This window comes from Syngnathoides biaculeatus, chromosome 13, assembly GCF_019802595.1.
Source record: "Syngnathoides biaculeatus isolate LvHL_M chromosome 13, ASM1980259v1, whole genome shotgun sequence".
NCBI lineage: Eukaryota > Metazoa > Chordata > Actinopteri > Syngnathiformes > Syngnathidae > Syngnathoides > Syngnathoides biaculeatus.
In genome coordinates this window covers 2,362,087-2,379,795 of record NC_084652.1, presented here as the reverse complement: position 1 = coordinate 2,379,795, position 17,709 = coordinate 2,362,087, and the positions used below count along the sequence as shown (strand labels likewise).

The 17,709-nt window shown below is 48.1% G+C and overlaps 1 protein-coding gene across 8 annotated transcripts in view; it reads right to left on the bottom strand.

Annotated features, from left to right (window-relative positions):
- si:ch211-241e1.3 (laminin subunit alpha-3) overlaps positions 1-17,709 on the bottom strand; it is an 84,636-nt gene that overhangs the window by 980 nt on the left and 65,947 nt on the right. For 5 of the 8 annotated variants that reach the window (XM_061838559.1, XM_061838562.1, XM_061838563.1 and 2 more), the window contains 32 exons: positions 17,482-17,535; positions 17,261-17,412; positions 15,885-15,995; positions 15,682-15,793; positions 15,440-15,610; positions 14,331-14,527; positions 14,057-14,173; positions 12,815-12,969; positions 11,888-12,029; positions 11,327-11,426; positions 11,124-11,240; positions 10,861-11,031; positions 10,634-10,785; positions 10,351-10,545; positions 10,120-10,268; positions 9,364-9,526; positions 9,139-9,266; positions 8,819-8,960; positions 7,478-7,573; positions 7,263-7,420; positions 7,072-7,189; positions 6,815-6,955; positions 6,609-6,739; positions 6,254-6,388; positions 6,055-6,178; positions 3,369-3,502; positions 3,107-3,287; positions 2,862-3,020; positions 2,607-2,772; positions 2,381-2,535; positions 1,160-1,253; positions 951-1,070 (listed from right to left, as the gene is read on the bottom strand). In XM_061838559.1, the coding sequence (XP_061694543.1) occupies positions 951-1,070; positions 1,160-1,253; positions 2,381-2,535; positions 2,607-2,772; positions 2,862-3,020; positions 3,107-3,287; positions 3,369-3,502; positions 6,055-6,178; positions 6,254-6,388; positions 6,609-6,739; positions 6,815-6,955; positions 7,072-7,189; positions 7,263-7,420; positions 7,478-7,573; positions 8,819-8,960; positions 9,139-9,266; positions 9,364-9,526; positions 10,120-10,268; positions 10,351-10,545; positions 10,634-10,785; positions 10,861-11,031; positions 11,124-11,240; positions 11,327-11,426; positions 11,888-12,029; positions 12,815-12,969; positions 14,057-14,173; positions 14,331-14,527; positions 15,440-15,610; positions 15,682-15,793; positions 15,885-15,995; positions 17,261-17,412; positions 17,482-17,535 (4,440 nt within the window). Of the gene's footprint in view, positions 1-950; positions 1,071-1,159; positions 1,254-2,380; positions 2,536-2,606; positions 2,773-2,861; positions 3,021-3,106; positions 3,288-3,368; positions 3,503-5,497; positions 5,708-6,054; positions 6,179-6,253; positions 6,389-6,608; positions 6,740-6,814; positions 6,956-7,071; positions 7,190-7,262; positions 7,421-7,477; positions 7,574-8,818; positions 8,961-9,138; positions 9,267-9,363; positions 9,527-10,119; positions 10,269-10,350; positions 10,546-10,633; positions 10,786-10,860; positions 11,032-11,123; positions 11,241-11,326; positions 11,427-11,887; positions 12,030-12,814; positions 12,970-14,056; positions 14,174-14,330; positions 14,528-15,439; positions 15,611-15,681; positions 15,794-15,884; positions 15,996-17,260; positions 17,413-17,481; positions 17,536-17,709 lie in introns of those variants that run through there. The other 3 variants (XM_061838560.1, XM_061838565.1, XM_061838566.1) reach the window with 3 other exon arrangements.

The following is a 17,709-nucleotide window of genomic DNA, read 5'->3' as shown; positions in this document are numbered from 1 at the left end:
GACACGAAAATACGCCTTATAAGGACGACGCCCAGAGTTTTGTCCGATACCGTTGGTGATAATAAACGACGGTACGCATACAAATTAGATAAACTCGGCATAGAGGACTGAAGTCGATGTTTTCGCCCATAAGAAATTGGACTGTTAACCCGCTTCCGCTTGTCTTGAAAGCGGAGAAAAGTATGGACACATGTGGATACTTTGTTGCTGGATCTTATCTCGAATCAAGAATAAATCCCTCACAGTGATGGAGCTACTCAGATTTTTTGAAATACCAATATTTCAATAAATGTCCCCTGGTTTTACACAAACTTGCATTCATTAACTATGGGGGAAAAAAAGAGAGCAAGTCGGCTCCTCCGTACACGGAAGCGGGTTGCGGCCACATGTTAAACTTCGGTAAAACTCTCCGTGACAGATGTTTTTTTTTTTTTTTTTTTAAATATGCATTGTTCTCAAATGAGTCCAATGCGTATTTCTTCTTCTTTTTCTTTCGGGTTGTTCCTCCTTGTATACGCAACGAAGGTAATGTTGTTAGCGCGCTAAGCTTGGCTAACGTAGGCCGAGCAGCTTCAATGCGAAAATAGCCATAATTTGGGTACTAAGATGTACTAAGACTTGTTAAATTTCCTACAAGTCCTTACGGCCCTCGTCGTACAAGTTCTGAAGTTACTCACGTTGGATGTTTCTTCCACCGCTGGGATCGGCTTCAGCCCCCGTACACGGAAGCGTGTTGCGGCCACACACTAACCTTCGTAAACCTCCGTGTGACCGACGGTTTATTTTCTTTTTTTGAAAACGCATTGGTCTCATTTGAGAACAATGCATATTTAAAAAAAAAAAAAAGGGTCAGGGAGAGGTTTACTTCTTCTAGCCCGCTTTCACGCGGGCCAGGGTACGAATAATTTTTGTCCACATTTAAGTGTACCGTAGACGGGACGGACACCCACCGGGAAGGCCCCCTACGTAAAGGGGATATTTGGTCAAAGGGGTACTGGAAGACGGTGGGCCGATCTTGTACGTGTCCACCGTGTCCACGTGCAGCTGCACCACGTGCATCCTCTTGATGACTGCAAGACAGCAACCGCCATGTTTACACACGTCCGTGTTTATTCGCAATATGTACAAGTACGCTACGCCGGAGACGGCGGCGTCATACCGGAAATTTTATGAAACGTTCCATCACAAAGTGACGATTTGGGCCGCACAGATGCCATAAACTCTCCTTTGCCGTTGTTGACTCGTGCCACCACCTGTAAAGTAAAAAAATAAAATAATAACATGGCATATTTTAAAGCACCGGTTAACAAGCCTTAGCAGCTCAGTACTCCCATTTCCTTATTCATCCCGAGAGTATCGAATATTTTTTTTCTACAATATGATCGATTATTATTATGCAATCACCTGAAAAATATGGTATGTAATTTGGATTTGTGACTCCAGTCCTGGAAGTTTTCTGACAAAGCTTATATGAACGATCAATAATCAATATTTCTGGCGGGAATTAGAGGCCCCCAAAATCCACTTTTGCTTAGGATTCATAGAGAAATGGACTGGCTCTGATCCATACCAACAGTAGTAAAGTGCCTTGCGATTGGCTGGCGACCAGTTCAGGGTGAAACCCCGCCTTCTACCCGTTGAGAGCTGGGAGAGGCTCCAGCACTCCCCGCGACCCTTGTGAGGATCAGCGGCGAAGAAAATGGATGGATATGTCTTTTGTGACTCCGGTCCTGGAACCTTTCTGACAAAGCTCATATAAACGATCAATGATCAATATTTCTGTCAGAAATACAGACCCCCGAAATCCAATTTTGCTTAGGACTCATAGAGACATGGACCGGCTCTGACCCACACCAACAGTAATATGGGATCCAGCCCTCCCACAACCCTTGTGAGGATAAGCGGCTCAGAAAATGGAGGGATGGATGAATGGCCGAGTCTCCCCTCTTCTGGTACGAGGTCATGGCGACCTCCAAATGTCATATGTTGGTATAAAGAGGGACCCCGTGGAACATTTAATCGACTGCCCGTGACCCGCACCAAAGAGATCCGCAACCCGATTTTGGGTCCCGGACCCAGATGCGTGTTCACATTCTGGCACTCGCTTCCCGAAGCTCACGGCGGAGTGTGGGAACGTAAATCAATCGAGAATAGAGATTTTATGCTGAGTTAGCATATATGCTAAGGAAGTTAGCATCACATTGTGTGCGACATTAGCCGCACTTCTTTGCGTCATCGGTAAGACTGAGATTCCGATTTTCAGGTCAACATACATTGTATGATTTGTTATGACAATATTTTTAGCTGGGGAAGTTTTAGCAGACTCGTTTTTTTTTTTTTTTTTGGGGGGGGGGGGGGCAAACAGACGGGCAGGCCAAACCTCTCCTCGTAGGAGGTAAACGCTGACATAGTGGCCCGCGTTCAGTCCTTGCCGGGTTCCGCCAGAATCGCCAACGTGGAGAAGGAGTCCAGTTGGCGTCCTCGGGCGAACGTTAAACAGCAGCTCGAAACTCGATCCCACGGCGAAGGAGTCGTCTGGAAGCCGCGACGGAGGATGGATGTCACATAAAGTCGAAATTCCAATCAGAAAGCGTTTTCCTCCTTACTGATGACGACGTGCGCGCCGCGCCCCGAGAAGTAGGCCCCCCTCTGAGTGTGGCCCTCGAAACAGGGGCCCGCCCCGTGGTTTGCCGACGGGTTCAGCATGGGGGCGCCGTTCATCTTGAAACGCCGCACGCAGCCGGACACGGTTTGCTTCGGGAGGTTCTTGGACTAACGAGTGACAAAAAGTACACCTCAAAAACACGAGTTACGGACATTTGTTTGTTTTTACGGCGCGAAAGACGCTGCGCGACCTTGACCTTTAACTCTTTGTGGAGGTAGCGCGGCGCACTGCCCAAGTAGACGGGCGACAGGAAGTGCTTCATGGAGGCCACGTCGGCGCCGCTCAGCTGACCGTCCTGCGCTCTGATCCCGTCCACCACCAGGCGGAATTTCTTCTTCTCCAGACTGAACATCACCTGCGCGAAAGATCAGCGCCACGTACGTCGCGCACCCCCGTGAGATCTCGAGACGTCCCCGAGGCCGTTTTTGCGCGTCCGCTCACCGAGTGCCACTTCCCGTCGTTGTACTTCTCCCTGTTGAAGATCTCGCTAGATTTGCCCACTGAAAGTCGGATCCTCCCTTTGGACATGTACAAAGCCAGGTGAGCGTTCCCTCCCCTCGTCGCGGCGAAGAACAGCAGGCCCTCTGGGGATCGGGTCCGGATCTCCAGGGAGAAGTGCGGCCTTAGGGATGGGGGGGGGGGGGGGGGATTTGCAGCGTCTCTAAAGGCCCGGAAGGTCTCGTCTTACGCGGTCGGGACTCACCTGGGCTGCAACACCTGCAGCGGCAGGCCGTAGCTTAAGCGGCTCACGGGCCCTCCCATGTGGTACGCGTCTGCCAAGAGGCCCGGTCGCACGCACGGAGAGGCGCTGTCGTTCATCGCGCGCGTTCCCACGTCCTTGAACACAACACAAGCAGAAAGCTTCAAATTGCAAATTGCCCCTTTTGGGAAATGTTCAGTCGGTCAATCCTGAGGCTCGGCCTCCCCCGGGAAGTCCTCGATAAACGATGACAGCAAATGTTGAAAGTTGTTGACCATTCATCCTTTATTATCACCACACTATCGGTTGTTTATTATATTTTTCGCTTTTGTACTGCAATGCAACAGTAACGCCGGTTCCGTGCTGTCGGCGGGGAAATTTCGGGCCTCACGTTTGTGCAAGGGACATAAAATTAGCGCAAAAACAAATATATTTTCACGTAAGCGGTACAAAACGGATGCATTGATGAAACTTGAATGAAAACATCCACACAGTAGACAGTTATGCAGTGTAGCACTGGTGTCAAACTCAAGGCCCGGGGGGCCAGGTCCGGCCCGCTGCATGGTTTTATGTGGCCGGCGAAGGCAAATCATGGATATCAACTTCCATGATTTTTGTGATAATCTGTAACAAGATTTCAAACCGTCATATCATAAATGATAAAGTTGTGATAGTGCAAGCATTTTTGTGTGACCAAACATGAACAAGAGTTGAAAAACCCCATTCCGCTTGATTTCTGATTCAAAACTAGTTCATGAATGACATCTGTAAATATCGTGAGGCGAAAGATTTCCCCGGATTCACAGCCATGACGGCTCTCCGAGGGAAATCGTGACGACAACGTGGCCCGCGACAAAAAATGAGTTTGACGCCCCTGCTGCGTAGTTATGTCAATTTCAAATGACAATAAAGCTCAAAGGCTGTCAGGATGTTTATACAGCTTTAGCTGTGATCAACACAATATATGGAAAACAAATAAATACAATTTCAAGGAATTAATTTGTCACGCTCTCAATGGGCGATAAGCTGGTAAAGCGACGGCCTCACAGTTCTGAGGACCCGGGTTCGATCCCGGCCTCGCCTGTGTGGCGTTTGCATGTTCTCCCCGTGCCTGTCTGGGTTTCCTCCCACTTCTCTAAAGCACGCAACATTAATCGGACACCAAATTGCCCGTCGGTGTGATTGTGAGTGCGACTCTTGTCGGTCTCTATGTGCCCTGCGATTGATTGGCTGGCGACCAGTTCAGGGTTTCCCCCAACTCCTGCCCGTTGACAGCTGAGCTAGCCTACAGCACTCCCCGCGGCCCTCGTGAGGATAAGTGGCAAAGAAAATGGATGGATGGATGAATGAATGTATTCAATGGTGATGATGATCTCAATAGAACATCATCATATAATATTTCAATGTTAACGATCCCTGACGGATCTGAGCGGAGGAATGTTGATGATTGCTCGGGTTTCACACCATTCCGGTTTTTGATGTTAATCCAGCATTACGGATCGTATCTGTGAAGTTTACGCAATTGGATCACTTCATCCAGTCGGGATTGGAAAAGTTTATTAACAATAATGCCATATCTGATCATGAATAATAAATAGGTCGACTTCATCACAAAGGAAACCTTTATAAGCGCATCTATTATCTATTATGTAGATAATGGAGATACTAAAATATCGCACACACATCCAAAATAATCTTCTTTTTCTTTCGGCTTGTCCCGTTATATCAAAAGAAACTACAACTAAAAAATATATGGTCACTTCGACGTGACATGGGGGTGGCAAAGAGTGATGATAATGTGAAAAATTCAGATAGATATTATGTTCATCCATCCGTCTATCCCATTTGTCTAGCGCTCATCCTGTTCTGGGTTGCGGGGGGCTCGAATCCAACCTGTCTGCCTTTGAGCAAAAAGATGACGGCACCTTGGACCGGTCACTGCGTAGTCAAAGGGCACACAGATAAAGACAAGCAATCACAACGCCACCTAGTGGAAATCGAACGCACGCTGCATCATCAGTGAGTCCACTTAATATGACTTCATAAGTGTAGGAATGATTCAAATGGATGATGTCATGCAATGATGGAGTGATTATGCGTTACTGCTCAAATGGAAGAAAGAGACAATGAGATGATTTCAGTCAGGCTTGTTATTTATGAGTGGGGTTGAAGCAAAAGTCTTCCATAGAAACATCTGAAGAGACAAAAACATGGCGTTGAACATTTATTAAATTAGATCATTCGGAATGAGCTGCGATGGTCCGTAGGCTCATGCATTGAGCGAATGCGGCACAACAACGTTATGGTCGGCGGGTCTTTGGGCTCCCCCTTCGGCTTCATCTCTGGAAATCAGGCAGCAGAACGGAGTCGGTCAAACACATCGAGTCACACGTTTGTACAGTAGTGAGGACCGAGTTTTCCCCATCACGGACCACCTGGTGGCCCCTCGCTGTATCGCACTTTACCGTCTTTTCTTAAACGGGTTCTTACCGATTCCAATGCCGCTACATAAGGAAAAGCGGCAGCGCAGCCGGGTTACGCGTTTCAAACCTTTGATTGTATAAACTGAAACAATCTGCAGGGGACCGCCGCCGTTTGCGGGGAACGGGGTCCGGACCGGACCACGAATGGAAGACAATCAAACGGTAACGGATGCAACTTGAAAAGAGGGGAAAAGAGCGACGCTCACCTTCTTGGGTACCCGATCGATCATCTGTTGGACCGGACTGTCGGGGACGCACACGTCCAGCAGGACGTCTCCCGACGACTTGAAATCGGTCAAGTCCTCGGGCTTGTACCGGTGGCCGGGCCTGCTGGCGGAACAATAAACGCGGCGTCAAAATCGCGTCCACGCCGCACACGGCCGACCGACGACCACACGCAATCACCGTCTGGTGTAGAGGTTGGAGATGCAGCCCTTGAACGTGTCCCGTCCCAGGATCACCGAGCCCCCCGAGTCCGGCACCGGGACGCTCCCGCTCTGCGCCACGCCGCTGTCGTCGTCGTCGATGAGCATCTCGGTCCTGCGAGGAAAACGTCGGCCCACGGTTTTGACCTGCGTTAGCTTGGATTCGGCACGTCAAAGCAGGACTCCGACGGATTTTGAATGACAAAACGACACAAGTAACAGAATTTACATCTGAACTCTTTTAAAGACAACTGATCTACATTCTGTCCAGGCAAAAACACTTTTTGCTTCTGACAAATACAAATAATTAACGCGTCCACGGGCGTGTGTCCTACCTGCCGGCTTTTCTGGACACCGTCAAATAATGCCACTGGCCGTCGTTGTATTTCTTGTTCGACTTCCACAACTTATTGTCGAACGACACGACGGCGTTGCCGTTTTCTAAAGCCAGATGAATCCCGTTAGCCTGGACGGACGAAAGAAGTCAGAACGAATGAACGAAGGAGCACTTTGAAGGCGACGTCGGCTTCGAGGGACCCACGGCTTGTTTGGACTGCAGGAGGATTCCCGACTTCTCGGTGCTCTTGAAGCCCAGCGCCACCAAGACGTCGTCGGCCAGGCTGAAGCCCGAAAGGTCCGCCGACAGGGAGCTTCCCGGACTGAACTCTGCTTTCCGAGCGTTCTGCACGTGATAATAATTCATTCAGTCATTCACTTTATTCGACCGTAAATCTTGCACGCACCCGGCGGTCACGTTGTTCCGACGCTCTTCTCGAGCAATTGGGAATTCGGACTCACCAGGGAATCTTTGGGACATCCTTTGCTGATTCCCACCTTCTCGTCAATCAGTTTAAAGTTTTGGTTGAGTTTCACGTTGTTCAAGCATCCTTTCAAGGCCTGCATGGTGATGTTGTGCCTGCCAGCGCAGAGAAACAAGCTAGTTTGCCGTCTCTCGCGTGTAACGAGAAGCAGAAAGGAGATGCGCGTACTTTTCCCTCATCTCGAGAGGCGCGCCGCCGATATAATATTCTGCGAATTCCACGCTGGTGAACTTGGCCTGGGCCTTGGCCACCTCTTTACTGGCGATGCGGACTGTAAACTTCCCATCTTTGGTCAAAATGATGAGGACGTCCACCCAGTCGCGTTTCTGAAAGACAAAGTGTTAGAATCGCGGCGTCATCAACGTGGCTCGTCCCGGACTTACCGGGAACGTTTTCAGGTTATTGGTGGCCGGTTCTTGCAGCAAGTTGCTCCGCAGGTGAACAACGCCCTTCTCCACCGTCACCGTGAAGTAGTTCTCCTTTGACGGGGAACAGACGAAAAGGGAAAGTGTCACGACCAAAATCGGAGGACATTTTCTGTCCCCCCCCCCCTCCCCCAAGACCTTTTCCATCATCCATGTACAAAATACAGAAATATAGATTTGCTATGCAAATGATGGGACTCCTCTAACTGGAGCTGGGGAAAAAAAAAAAAAAAAAAAAGAGTCCTAATTATTCTTTTAAAAATGGTCTTTTTCGGATGCACAAAGTCTTAAATCAGCTTTTTGGGGGCCTGCCTTTGTTGAGAGCTTTCTTAACACTACAGACACCGATGCCGATGAAGTGACTTTTATTGGTATGGTTTTTTTTTTTTTTTTTAACCGGCCCTGTTAGCGCCGTGCTAGCATGTTGCTGGTGTGTTGCTGCCGTGTCTCAGTGATTTTTACCGGTATGTTTTTTTTCAACTGGCCCTGTTAGCACCGCGCTAGCGTGTTGCTGCTGTGTTACCGCCGCGTCTCAGTGATTTTTATGGTATGTATTTTTTTTTAACTGCCGTGCTTGCGTTAGCCCCACGCTAGCGTTAGCGCCGCGCAAGTGTGTTGTCGCTGTGTTACTGCCGAGTCTCAGTAATTTAGGCATGTTTTTTTTTTTTCCAACCAGCCCTGTTGGTGCTGTGCTACCGTGTTGCGACTGTGTAGCTGCCACGGCTGTTTTTTTTGCCGGTATGTTCTGTTTTTTTTTTTTTTTTTTTACCAGCCCTGTTTGTACTACCGTGTTGTTGCTAGGTTAAGGTAATCTAAGGTATTAAAACTTCGAAAAAACTCCGTGACCCGTCTTTCTTTGTAAATATCTCGTGTTTCAATGTGGGTTTCAACGTGGGCACTTGCGGCTTGTACGCGGGTGCGGCTTACGCATGTACCAAATGGCATTTCCTTTACAAATGTACTGGGTGAGGCTTATAATCAGGTGCGCTCTGTAGGCTTGAAATTACGGTGAATAGTTTGGCTAACGCTTTGAAGTCGTGCCTCTAGCCTGTTTCAAAAAATCTTTTCCGGCATCTCGGAAAAGAGAACAAAAGTGGGCGACGAGATCAATAAAAAAAAAAAACAACTTTTTTTTTACCCTCATACAAATTGTTACACTGGGCGAGTCTAATTACAGTATATACAAGTTTTCTGAATAGTTTTTTTTCTTGAAAACATAACCACCAATTGGCTGCCTAAATTGTCCTTCAATTGCCGCGTGACCTCGAAAGGCTCGCAAAGGCACCGAGAATCACTCGCCTCGTTTCCGATGTACAAGAGCAGACCGTTTTCCGCTTGCGTCAGGAGGGACATGCCGATGAGGAGGACGTTGGCTCGCTTGTCGATGATCACGCGGCCGTAGCCGCTGCCCTCCAGGTAAAAGCCCAATGGAGACACGTACCTGCATAGGGGAGATGAGAGCGCATCAAATCGTTGAAGGCTCAAGTGGGGACGGGCAATACCCTGCGAACTATCGCCCTGGAAATTGTCATGCGATGATTAAATGATGAAGGAATCAACGTGCGGCAGTTCTACGTGTAGCCCGAACAAACGTCGGCTTCGACGACAGCAGGACCGACCTCTTGCACGGCGTCTCCACGTTGATGTTGTCTTTGTGCTTGAAATTGTACAGGCTGACCACCTTGTCATTGAAGTACGCCATCTCGATGCAGCCTTTGTACATGGGATAGTTGAGCGGCGCCGGCGGCTGGGGAACGAAAAACGAAGGACAGCGTTGGGATTCAGGCCGCGTTTGGGATGGCGGCGACCTCGTCGCCGTTTGTGTCGCGTCGCCGTCGTCTCACGGTGAAGTTGGACGGGTAGCCTCCCACGTAGAAAACCAGGTCGTCTGGGCTCAGGTCCAGAAGGTTTTTCAGTTCCTCCCCTTGGTTGGCACCCTTGACCGGAATCCCGGGAGTGTCTGACGTGAAGTCTTTGGTGAGGATCAGCTCTGCGTCTTGATAAATTCTAAATAGAATACATTTTTTTTTTTAAAAGCAAGCTCACTCAAAACTGAACATTGGTGCGAGAACATTTTCTCCAAAAATCCCACCAAAGAAACAATACCGTAATTCCCGGCCTACAGAGCGCAACGGGTTATAAGCCTCACCTAGCACATTTGTAAAAAAAGAATAATAAAAAAATACCAGAAGCCGCACCTGTGTAAAAGCCGCAAATGAAACCCGCATTGAAACGCGAGATATTTACAGAGAGAATTTAACGCTAGCGCCGCCGCGCTAACGCTAATTCTAGCGCCATGGTAACAGGGCCGGTTAAAAAAAAACGTACTGGCAAAAATGACAGAGACACGGGAGTAACACGCTAACAGGGCCGGACCGGTAAAAGTCATTTCCTCGGGACATATATTCCACGGGTCTCAGTCTTCGTACCTTTTCCGCTTGAGTGCCGCCCCTTGCGGCCGTTAGAAAAAATGCACAAATTAGCCGCGTCACCGCATAAACCGCAGGGTTGAAAGCGTGTGAAAAAAGCCGTGGTTTATAAACCGGAAATTACGGTAGCTGTGCAAATTATGTTTTTTTTTTTTTTGTTTTCCTTTGTACCTGCGCAGGTCGACCTTGTCGAACTTGGCCGGCTCGGATGGCGACGTTGTGATGGAGTCCGTTTTCATCACGTGCTCCAATCCGTTCAGCTTGTAAGCGCCGTACAGCACGTTGTTCCTCAGGACCATCCCGATGTAGTTCTTGGAGGGCTGGAGAAAGAAAGTCCGACGATGATGATGATGATTTCTAATCCCGCCCCCGTGCATACACAAAGGCAGCCGTCGAACGTACATCTTTGTTGCCGAGGTACATGACAAACATGTCTCCTTTGTCCGCCGCCTGCTTGCGTCGGCGCCTTCCGTCGCCCCTGCCCTCGGGCCTCTGCAGGGACAAGGACAGGTCCGTGAAGGCCCTCAGCTCATCCAGGTCCTTGGGCGGGTGCAACTGCACGTGGCCGTCGCCTGTGAACTTCATCGGGATGGAAATCTGCGGGAAAAACGTGGAAAATGGTCAGCAGAAGACAGAGCAGTGCTTCGTATTTTGAAAGGGGGGCGAAGGGGGCGGCGCCAGTCACCCGGTTGGCCGCGTCGCGCGCTTGATTGATGAGCTCTTTGAGTTTCTTGACGTTCTCTGTGATGTTTTTCAACGGCGTAAACCGCGAGGTCAAGGTGTCCACCTCCAAGATCTTGTCGCTCAGTGACGGGATGGTTTTCAACAAGTTTTTCACTGAAAACGGCGAGCAAAATGTGAAAAGACGAAGAAAAAAAACGGATACCGTGCAGTTTTTTTCGGTCTTTTCACCCGCTTGGTCCACGTCGTCCAGCAGAGCGCCGAGGTTGGAATCGCCGGGCGCGAGGTTGATCTTGTCCAATTCCTTCCTCATGGCGTCGAGCTTGTCCATGGTGTCGCTAGCCGAGTCATTCGCGGAGGCGGCCTTCCTCATGGCCTCGTCGATCATATTCGCGATGTCGTCTGTCGGGGAGAAAGCCGGGCGATACCGACACTTTAGCGTCCCGCGGACTCGAACCGCACGCCGGCAGCACGAAAGGGGCGTCGTTCGGCACCTCTTTTGATGTCCGCCAGCTGCCTTTGCGAGTCGAGGAGGTCGTTCTCAAGATCGTTCTTTTTCCTGTTTGCGTTCTCCAAGCGTCTCTTGATGTCGGGAATTTCGTTGGCGGCGTCTGGCCGAGACGACAAAAAAGAAGAAGAAGAAGAAGTGAGCCTCTGCTTGATTTGCTGAGTGAAAGTGGAAAGAAGAAGAGATTACCGTCCAGGGATTTCTGTGCCTCTTTTGCATTCTGAACCAGTTCAGCGCCACTTTCATCCAGGTCTTTTGCTCTTTCAGCCAGTTTTTGTTTCTTCACATTCTGGGAAAAAAAAAAAGACAGATTAATATACAGATGACATGCGATGCATTTGTTTCCGACGATGCACACAGGATGAAAGCATGACACTGAATTTTCACATCATTCATTCTTTCCATTTTCAATTGGCAGTTGAAAAACTAAAATTAGTTTGTTTTTAAGCCAACACAAAAATAAAAATAAAGGAATGCAAAATTGAAAAATGCAAAAAAAAAAAAAAGGTGCAGCTAATATGTCTTTACAAATGATCGTTTCCAAACTTCATGGTTACATGAATGTGAACAAGTATTAAAATTAAATTCAGTCCTGTGTTTTGATCTGAGCACAAAATAAAATGGAAATTTAAATATGAAAAATGTTTCTTTTTTTTGTGCCATATTTAAAAAAAAAAAAATCTGGGCGGTGTTTCGATAACCAACTGAAAGTGGAACGAAGGAACGATGCATTTGTTAGTCTTGACGTACGTTCAAAGCTTTGTCGGCGGCTTCTTTGGCCTGGTTAGCGGCGACCTCGGCGGCTTTGATGGCGTCTGTGATGTTCTTGTAGGCGTCGATGGCGTCGTTGGCGTTTTGCACCTCGGGGCGTTCACTGGCGCCCTTCACGGTGCTGCAAAGACACAAGCGCTCTTAGCGAGCTGCGGTGCGACTCGACGCCAAACTATCTACAATCATAATAATAAACGTCAATATGAGGCTATGGCGGTATCGTTTGATAATTGCTAATCTGATCACTTTATTCTTATCTGCGTCAAGGAAGCTGTTTTTCCATCGCTTTCTTTTCCAACCAGTCAATGCAAAAGTGACGAACGTGAGCTGGGGAGGTCGATACAATTTGGTACAAATGTGTCACTAAATGAAGAAATAACAAATAATGACTTATTTTGCGGTAAATCAAAACAAATACCGTAATTCCCGGCCTACAGAGCACACCTCGTTATAAGCCCCCGCACACAGAAAGAGTCAGCGTTAGTGCGGCGCTAGCGTTAGCGCCACGGTAGCGTTAAACTATGTGTACCGAGGCTCATAACCAGGTGCGCTAACGCTAGCGCCGCATCACCGCGTCAACCGCAGAGTTGAAAGCGTGTGAAAACAGTCACGGCTTGTAGGCCGGAAACGTACGTACATTTTAAAGAAATGACTCGTCAAAAATTGAAAACTAAAAGCATTAAATATATTTCAAATCAGTAAAATAACTACATTAAGCAGTGTATTTCCAATGCGTAATAATAATAAGTCCATTAATTATCACAAATGAAACAAATATATTTGAATGGTTTAGTGTTGGTATTTTTTTAATTCAAGTTCTCGGCCCGAGCGTCTTTGGGCTTTAACAGAGCTGCAAGTAGCAAGTGGACCCAACATGGTGTCCCGCTAGCGACACCATGAACTCACTCCTCCAGTTCCTTGGACAGCCTCTTGAGATTTTTGGCGTGATCCTCGGCGTTGCGCACGACGTCCTCCTTGCCCGCGGCATTGGAGAGGTCGTTGACCATCCTGGTCAAGTCCGTCTTGCCGCCGTCCAGCTCAGCCGCCAACTTTTCGTACGCCTGCCGAGGGGGCAAAGGAGGCAAACGATATTTTCCAGCATTCCAGTGACCTCACCTTGGCAACAATGAAAGAGACGCGCCGATCTTTATCTGCAGGGACTGCGTGTTGGGACCTGACAGCTATCTCGCTGACGTGGAGTCATTTCTCATAACTTTGCAATCATATTCATTCCAAAATTTTTTGTGCCATTCGAGTGAACATCGTTGCACAATCTCCAGGCTAACGTGGTGATCGGGCTGGGTGTGAGCCTTTTAATTCGCTATTATGCGATGTCTCCAAAAGATTACCGAGTGATTTTGTACTAATAGTTCATCTGAGATGACACGCTGTGGCGACCCCGAAAGGGACAAGCCGAAAGAAACACACACTACTACTACTACTAATACTACTACTACTACTATTAACGTAATTTCTGGCCTACAAGCCGCGACTTTTTTCACACGCTTTCAACCCTGCAGTTTATGTGACGCGGGGCTAGTGTTAGCCCCGCGCTTGCATTACCACGGTGCTAGCGTTAGCGCACTTGGTTTTAAGCCTCGGTACACAGAAAGAGTTTTTGATGCCCGATAGCTCAGTGATTAGAGCAGTGGTTTGGTAAACGTGAGTTTGTATCTCACTGGGGCCTCTACTCCCCAAGGGGATGCATCGGGAAGGGCATCCGGCGTAAAACTGTGCCAAAACAAATATGAGCGTTCATCTGAGATGGCACGCTGTGGCGACCCCTAACGGGACAAGCTGAAAAAAAAAACCCTACTTTTTTTTTTTTACACAGAAAGAGTTTAACGGTAGTGCCACGCTAACGTTAGCGTTAAACTCTTTCTGTGTACCGAAGCTTATAACCAGGTGCGCTCTGGAGGCCGGGAATTACGCTACTACTACTGTACTACGACTCCTATCTTCCTTGTATTTTTGGTCAGCCACTGCCGCCTCTCCCAGGTCAATCTTGATACTATAAATTTCGGGGGAGAAGACTCGGGATTGTCAGTGTGCGTTGTACTGTGGGGGTCATCTTCAGGACCCCAGACAGTTTTAGCGCGTCAATTGTTTTCAGACAATTTACAAAATCAACGACGCGAATCGTTGTACCGTTTTGTTGTTGGAAAGCGCTTTGATCAAATCTTCCACTTTCTTCAGTTCATCTGCCGTCGTCGCCATCTGGTCCTTGACGGTCTTGCGTTTTTTCATCAGGTTGTTGATGCGATTCTGTGGGAAACACGTCGCTTTAGTACAAGAAATCATCGCTTAAAGTGGTGAAAATAATGACATCAGATCGCGTCAGAGAGGTTATGAAATTAACTTCTAAAGCCGTCTCTGATCTAATGTGTTCCGATCAGGTTCCGCAGGTACCCCGTTTGCTTACCTGGAGCTCGGGCATCGCTTGGGCGTTGAGTCCGTTCTGGGCGTTGGCTTTTTTCACCAGCTCCGTGGCGTCCTTCAGGGACTTGTCCAGCTCCTTCAGCCTGGCGTCGTAGTTGTTCAGCTGCTCCTTCAACCTTCCCGCCGAGTTCTCGTTTTGGTCCAACTGCTTACTCATGTCGCTCTTGATGTAGTCCAGGACTGGACGAGTAATACGGAACACACACACATGAGGTGCTTTAGCAGTACAGTAATTCCCTCGGTAATTCTGCCATTATGTTTATAAATAATCCCTTGAGAAAATCTGAAAACATGTATTAAGCAATAAATGTAATTGTAAATGTACAATATTAAATGAAAAGGAATGTGTGTGGGGGCAGCACGGTGGAGCAGCTTGTGAAGCCTTGCCCATACACAGTTTTCAGAACTCGAGGTTCAATCCCTGCCCCGCCTGTGTGGAGTTTGCGTGTTGTCTGCGTGCCCGCGTGGGTTTTCTCTGGGAACTCCGGTTTCCTCCCACGTCCCAAAATCATGCGACATTAACTGGACACTCTAAATTGTCGGGTCACTCGAGCAGAAAAGGTAAGAGTGAGACCGGTGGAATATATGTGCCGAGGAAGTGACTTTTACCGGTCCGGCCCTGATAGCCCTGGGCTAGCGTGTTTCTGCTGTGTCTCGGTGATTTTTACCAGTATGTTTTCTTTTAACCAGCCCTGTTAGCGTTAGCGCGGCGCTAGCTTTAGCACTAGCGTTAAACTCTCTGTGTACAGTCTTTCTTTGTAAATATCTCGTGTTTCAATGTGGGCAACTGCGGCTTTTACACGGCTGCGGCCTATATATGTACCAAATGGTATTTAGCATTGATCTAAGTGCTATTTTTATTATTATTTTGACTTGTTTGATTGGATTTTTGTATTAAAAAGTAAAATGTATGACGTTATTTTACGGTATACGAAGCACTTTGCGAATCCTCATTGTGAAAAAAATGCCCTACATGAAAATTTGCTTGACTGCAATTTGTTTGTTCTGTTTTGTTCTTTTCGGTTCTTCGAGACAGCCAATGGGAGAGAGACTTGGAGGGAGTGTAAAAGGTGAGTTTGTGGCGTCTCCTACGTTTCCTGGCCTCCTCCCTCTCCGTGTCGGCCGCCGTCTTCTGGGGCGTCAGGTTCCTGTTCTCCATCTCCTTGACCATGCGCTGGGCCTCCTCCAGCGCCTTGGTGAGGTCCTCACCCGGCCGGGCGCCGCCGCCGCCGCCGGAGCCGTCCTTCAACTGCTCCAGCAGAGCTGAAAGCGCCCAAGATGCGGGGAAATGAACCTCGTTTGCGTTCGACCGGTGAAGGGCGCGCGGGCTTTACCTTGGATTTTCTTGAGCATGTTTTGAATCTCTCGGTCCAAAACCTGCGCTCTCTTTTGGGATTTTTCAACATCCAGAACTGCTTTGTCAGCATCCACGGCTGTCTTGTCCGCCTGAATGTCAATCCAAATCACGCATTTTTGACACCCACACATTACTGCAAATGGATGGATTTGGAAACGACACGAAACGGGGTTTTCTTACCTTGTCTTGAAGAGACGCGATGTCATCAGAGAGAGTCAGCATGTCGTCTTCCATCTGCTTGACTCGGGAACTTTGGGTATTGACAGAGATGTTGAATTTGTTCAACAGATTCTGCAAAAACAAAATATAAATACAAAATGAAGTACACCCCAAAATAAAGGAATACTAATGTGATGATTAAAACAATTTTTAAAAGACAAATGTATGTATGGATGCAACTCGTCTCTTGTCCTGCCCGTTTTAAATGAGCTTCTTTCCGTTTTAACATGATAAAGTTGCACGTTGTGCCGTGTTACAATTTATCGTTCTCATAAGGGCAGAGAGAATATATGCAGAAGATGATTGTTTTATGCGCTCCTTGTATGTGTTGCTGTTTGGCTTAAAAATCTGCACTGTAGCAAGCAATATCGTGAGTGATCGTTTTATTTTTATTATGTCTTTTTTCCATTTTTTATTTGTCTCATGAACGTAGAATAGCTTCACGCTAACAAACGGTAACATCCCAAATGCCACAGACGGGCCAATGGAAATGAACTAATTAATTAATGTTACAGCAATTATAACCTTCAAATAAGTGCTAACTTTAAAAAAAAATATTGATCAGAAGACACAATGTAAAAAAACATGAAATAAAATATCTGCGCTAGCGCCCATCGGGAACCATAAAATGCAATACTTCACTGAATATGATGTCAACATGTTCCACCCACTAATAATTTTAGTTCAATCCATCCGTCCATTTTCTTTGCCGCTTATCCTCATGAGGGTCGCGGGGAGTGCTGGAGCCCATCCCAGCTGTCAACGGTCAGGAGGCGGGGTTGACCCTGAACTGGTCGCCAGCCAATCACAGGGCACATAGAGACAAACAGCCGCACTCACAATCACACCTATGGGCAATTTAGAGCGTCCAATTCATGTTGGATGTTTTTGGTATGTGGGAGGAAATCGGAGTGCCCGGAGAAAACCCACGAGAAAGAACATGCATACTCCACACAGGCAGGTCCAGGATCGAACCCAAGACCTCACAATTGTGCTGAGCCACCCTGCCGCCTTAGTTCAATCCCTGCTTTATTATTTTCAGTCAAAATAATGCGTTGCCAATTTTTGGAGTTGCTTTCCGAAGTCTCTAAATCCCGTCGAGGCCCAGCGCGGGACAACATGCACTGCGACGACTTCTCAGCGCACCCAGCACGAAAGCGCGAGTGTCGACATACGCGAGCGTGAGTGTGTGCGTACAGTATGTACATCGAACGAATGACTGTCGAGTGTGTGCATTGCACTTGCGGCCGCGCAAGCCATGGATCGGATGAGTCCGGACTTGTCAGCCACAATCCCGCGGCTGCCGCTGCTAGTCTGGAGGACTAAGTGGCCGTTACCTTGGTGTCGGCTACGGTCCGCTCCAGCTTCCTGAGTCTGTCCTGGGAGGTGGCGCCGGCGGCGGCGTTGTCCAGCTGAACTTTGATCCTCAGCAGCTGGTCGTCCAGCTTCTCCAAGTCTTGCAGTAAAGTCTGCGCGCAGTTATCGCACTCTGGAAAGCAAGAGAACGTTGAGTCGAGTCAGTCCGACAGAAACCCGGGAAAATTCCCAGTCGCTTCACCTTGGCAGCGGTCGTTTGCGTTGGTGTCTCCAGGCTCCAGGTTGTTCTTGCAAACTGCGGAGGTAGAAACAAATATGATATCAATAACGACAGTACGAATGCGCGAGTGCAATCCCTTTACGTCGGAATTTCTGCTGCAACTTGTCCGCCCCTTGACGGACTGCCCCTTTAGCACCTGGTCACCGGTGCTATGTTTATGCTTTCAAACATCCTGGAAATTGGTTCTAT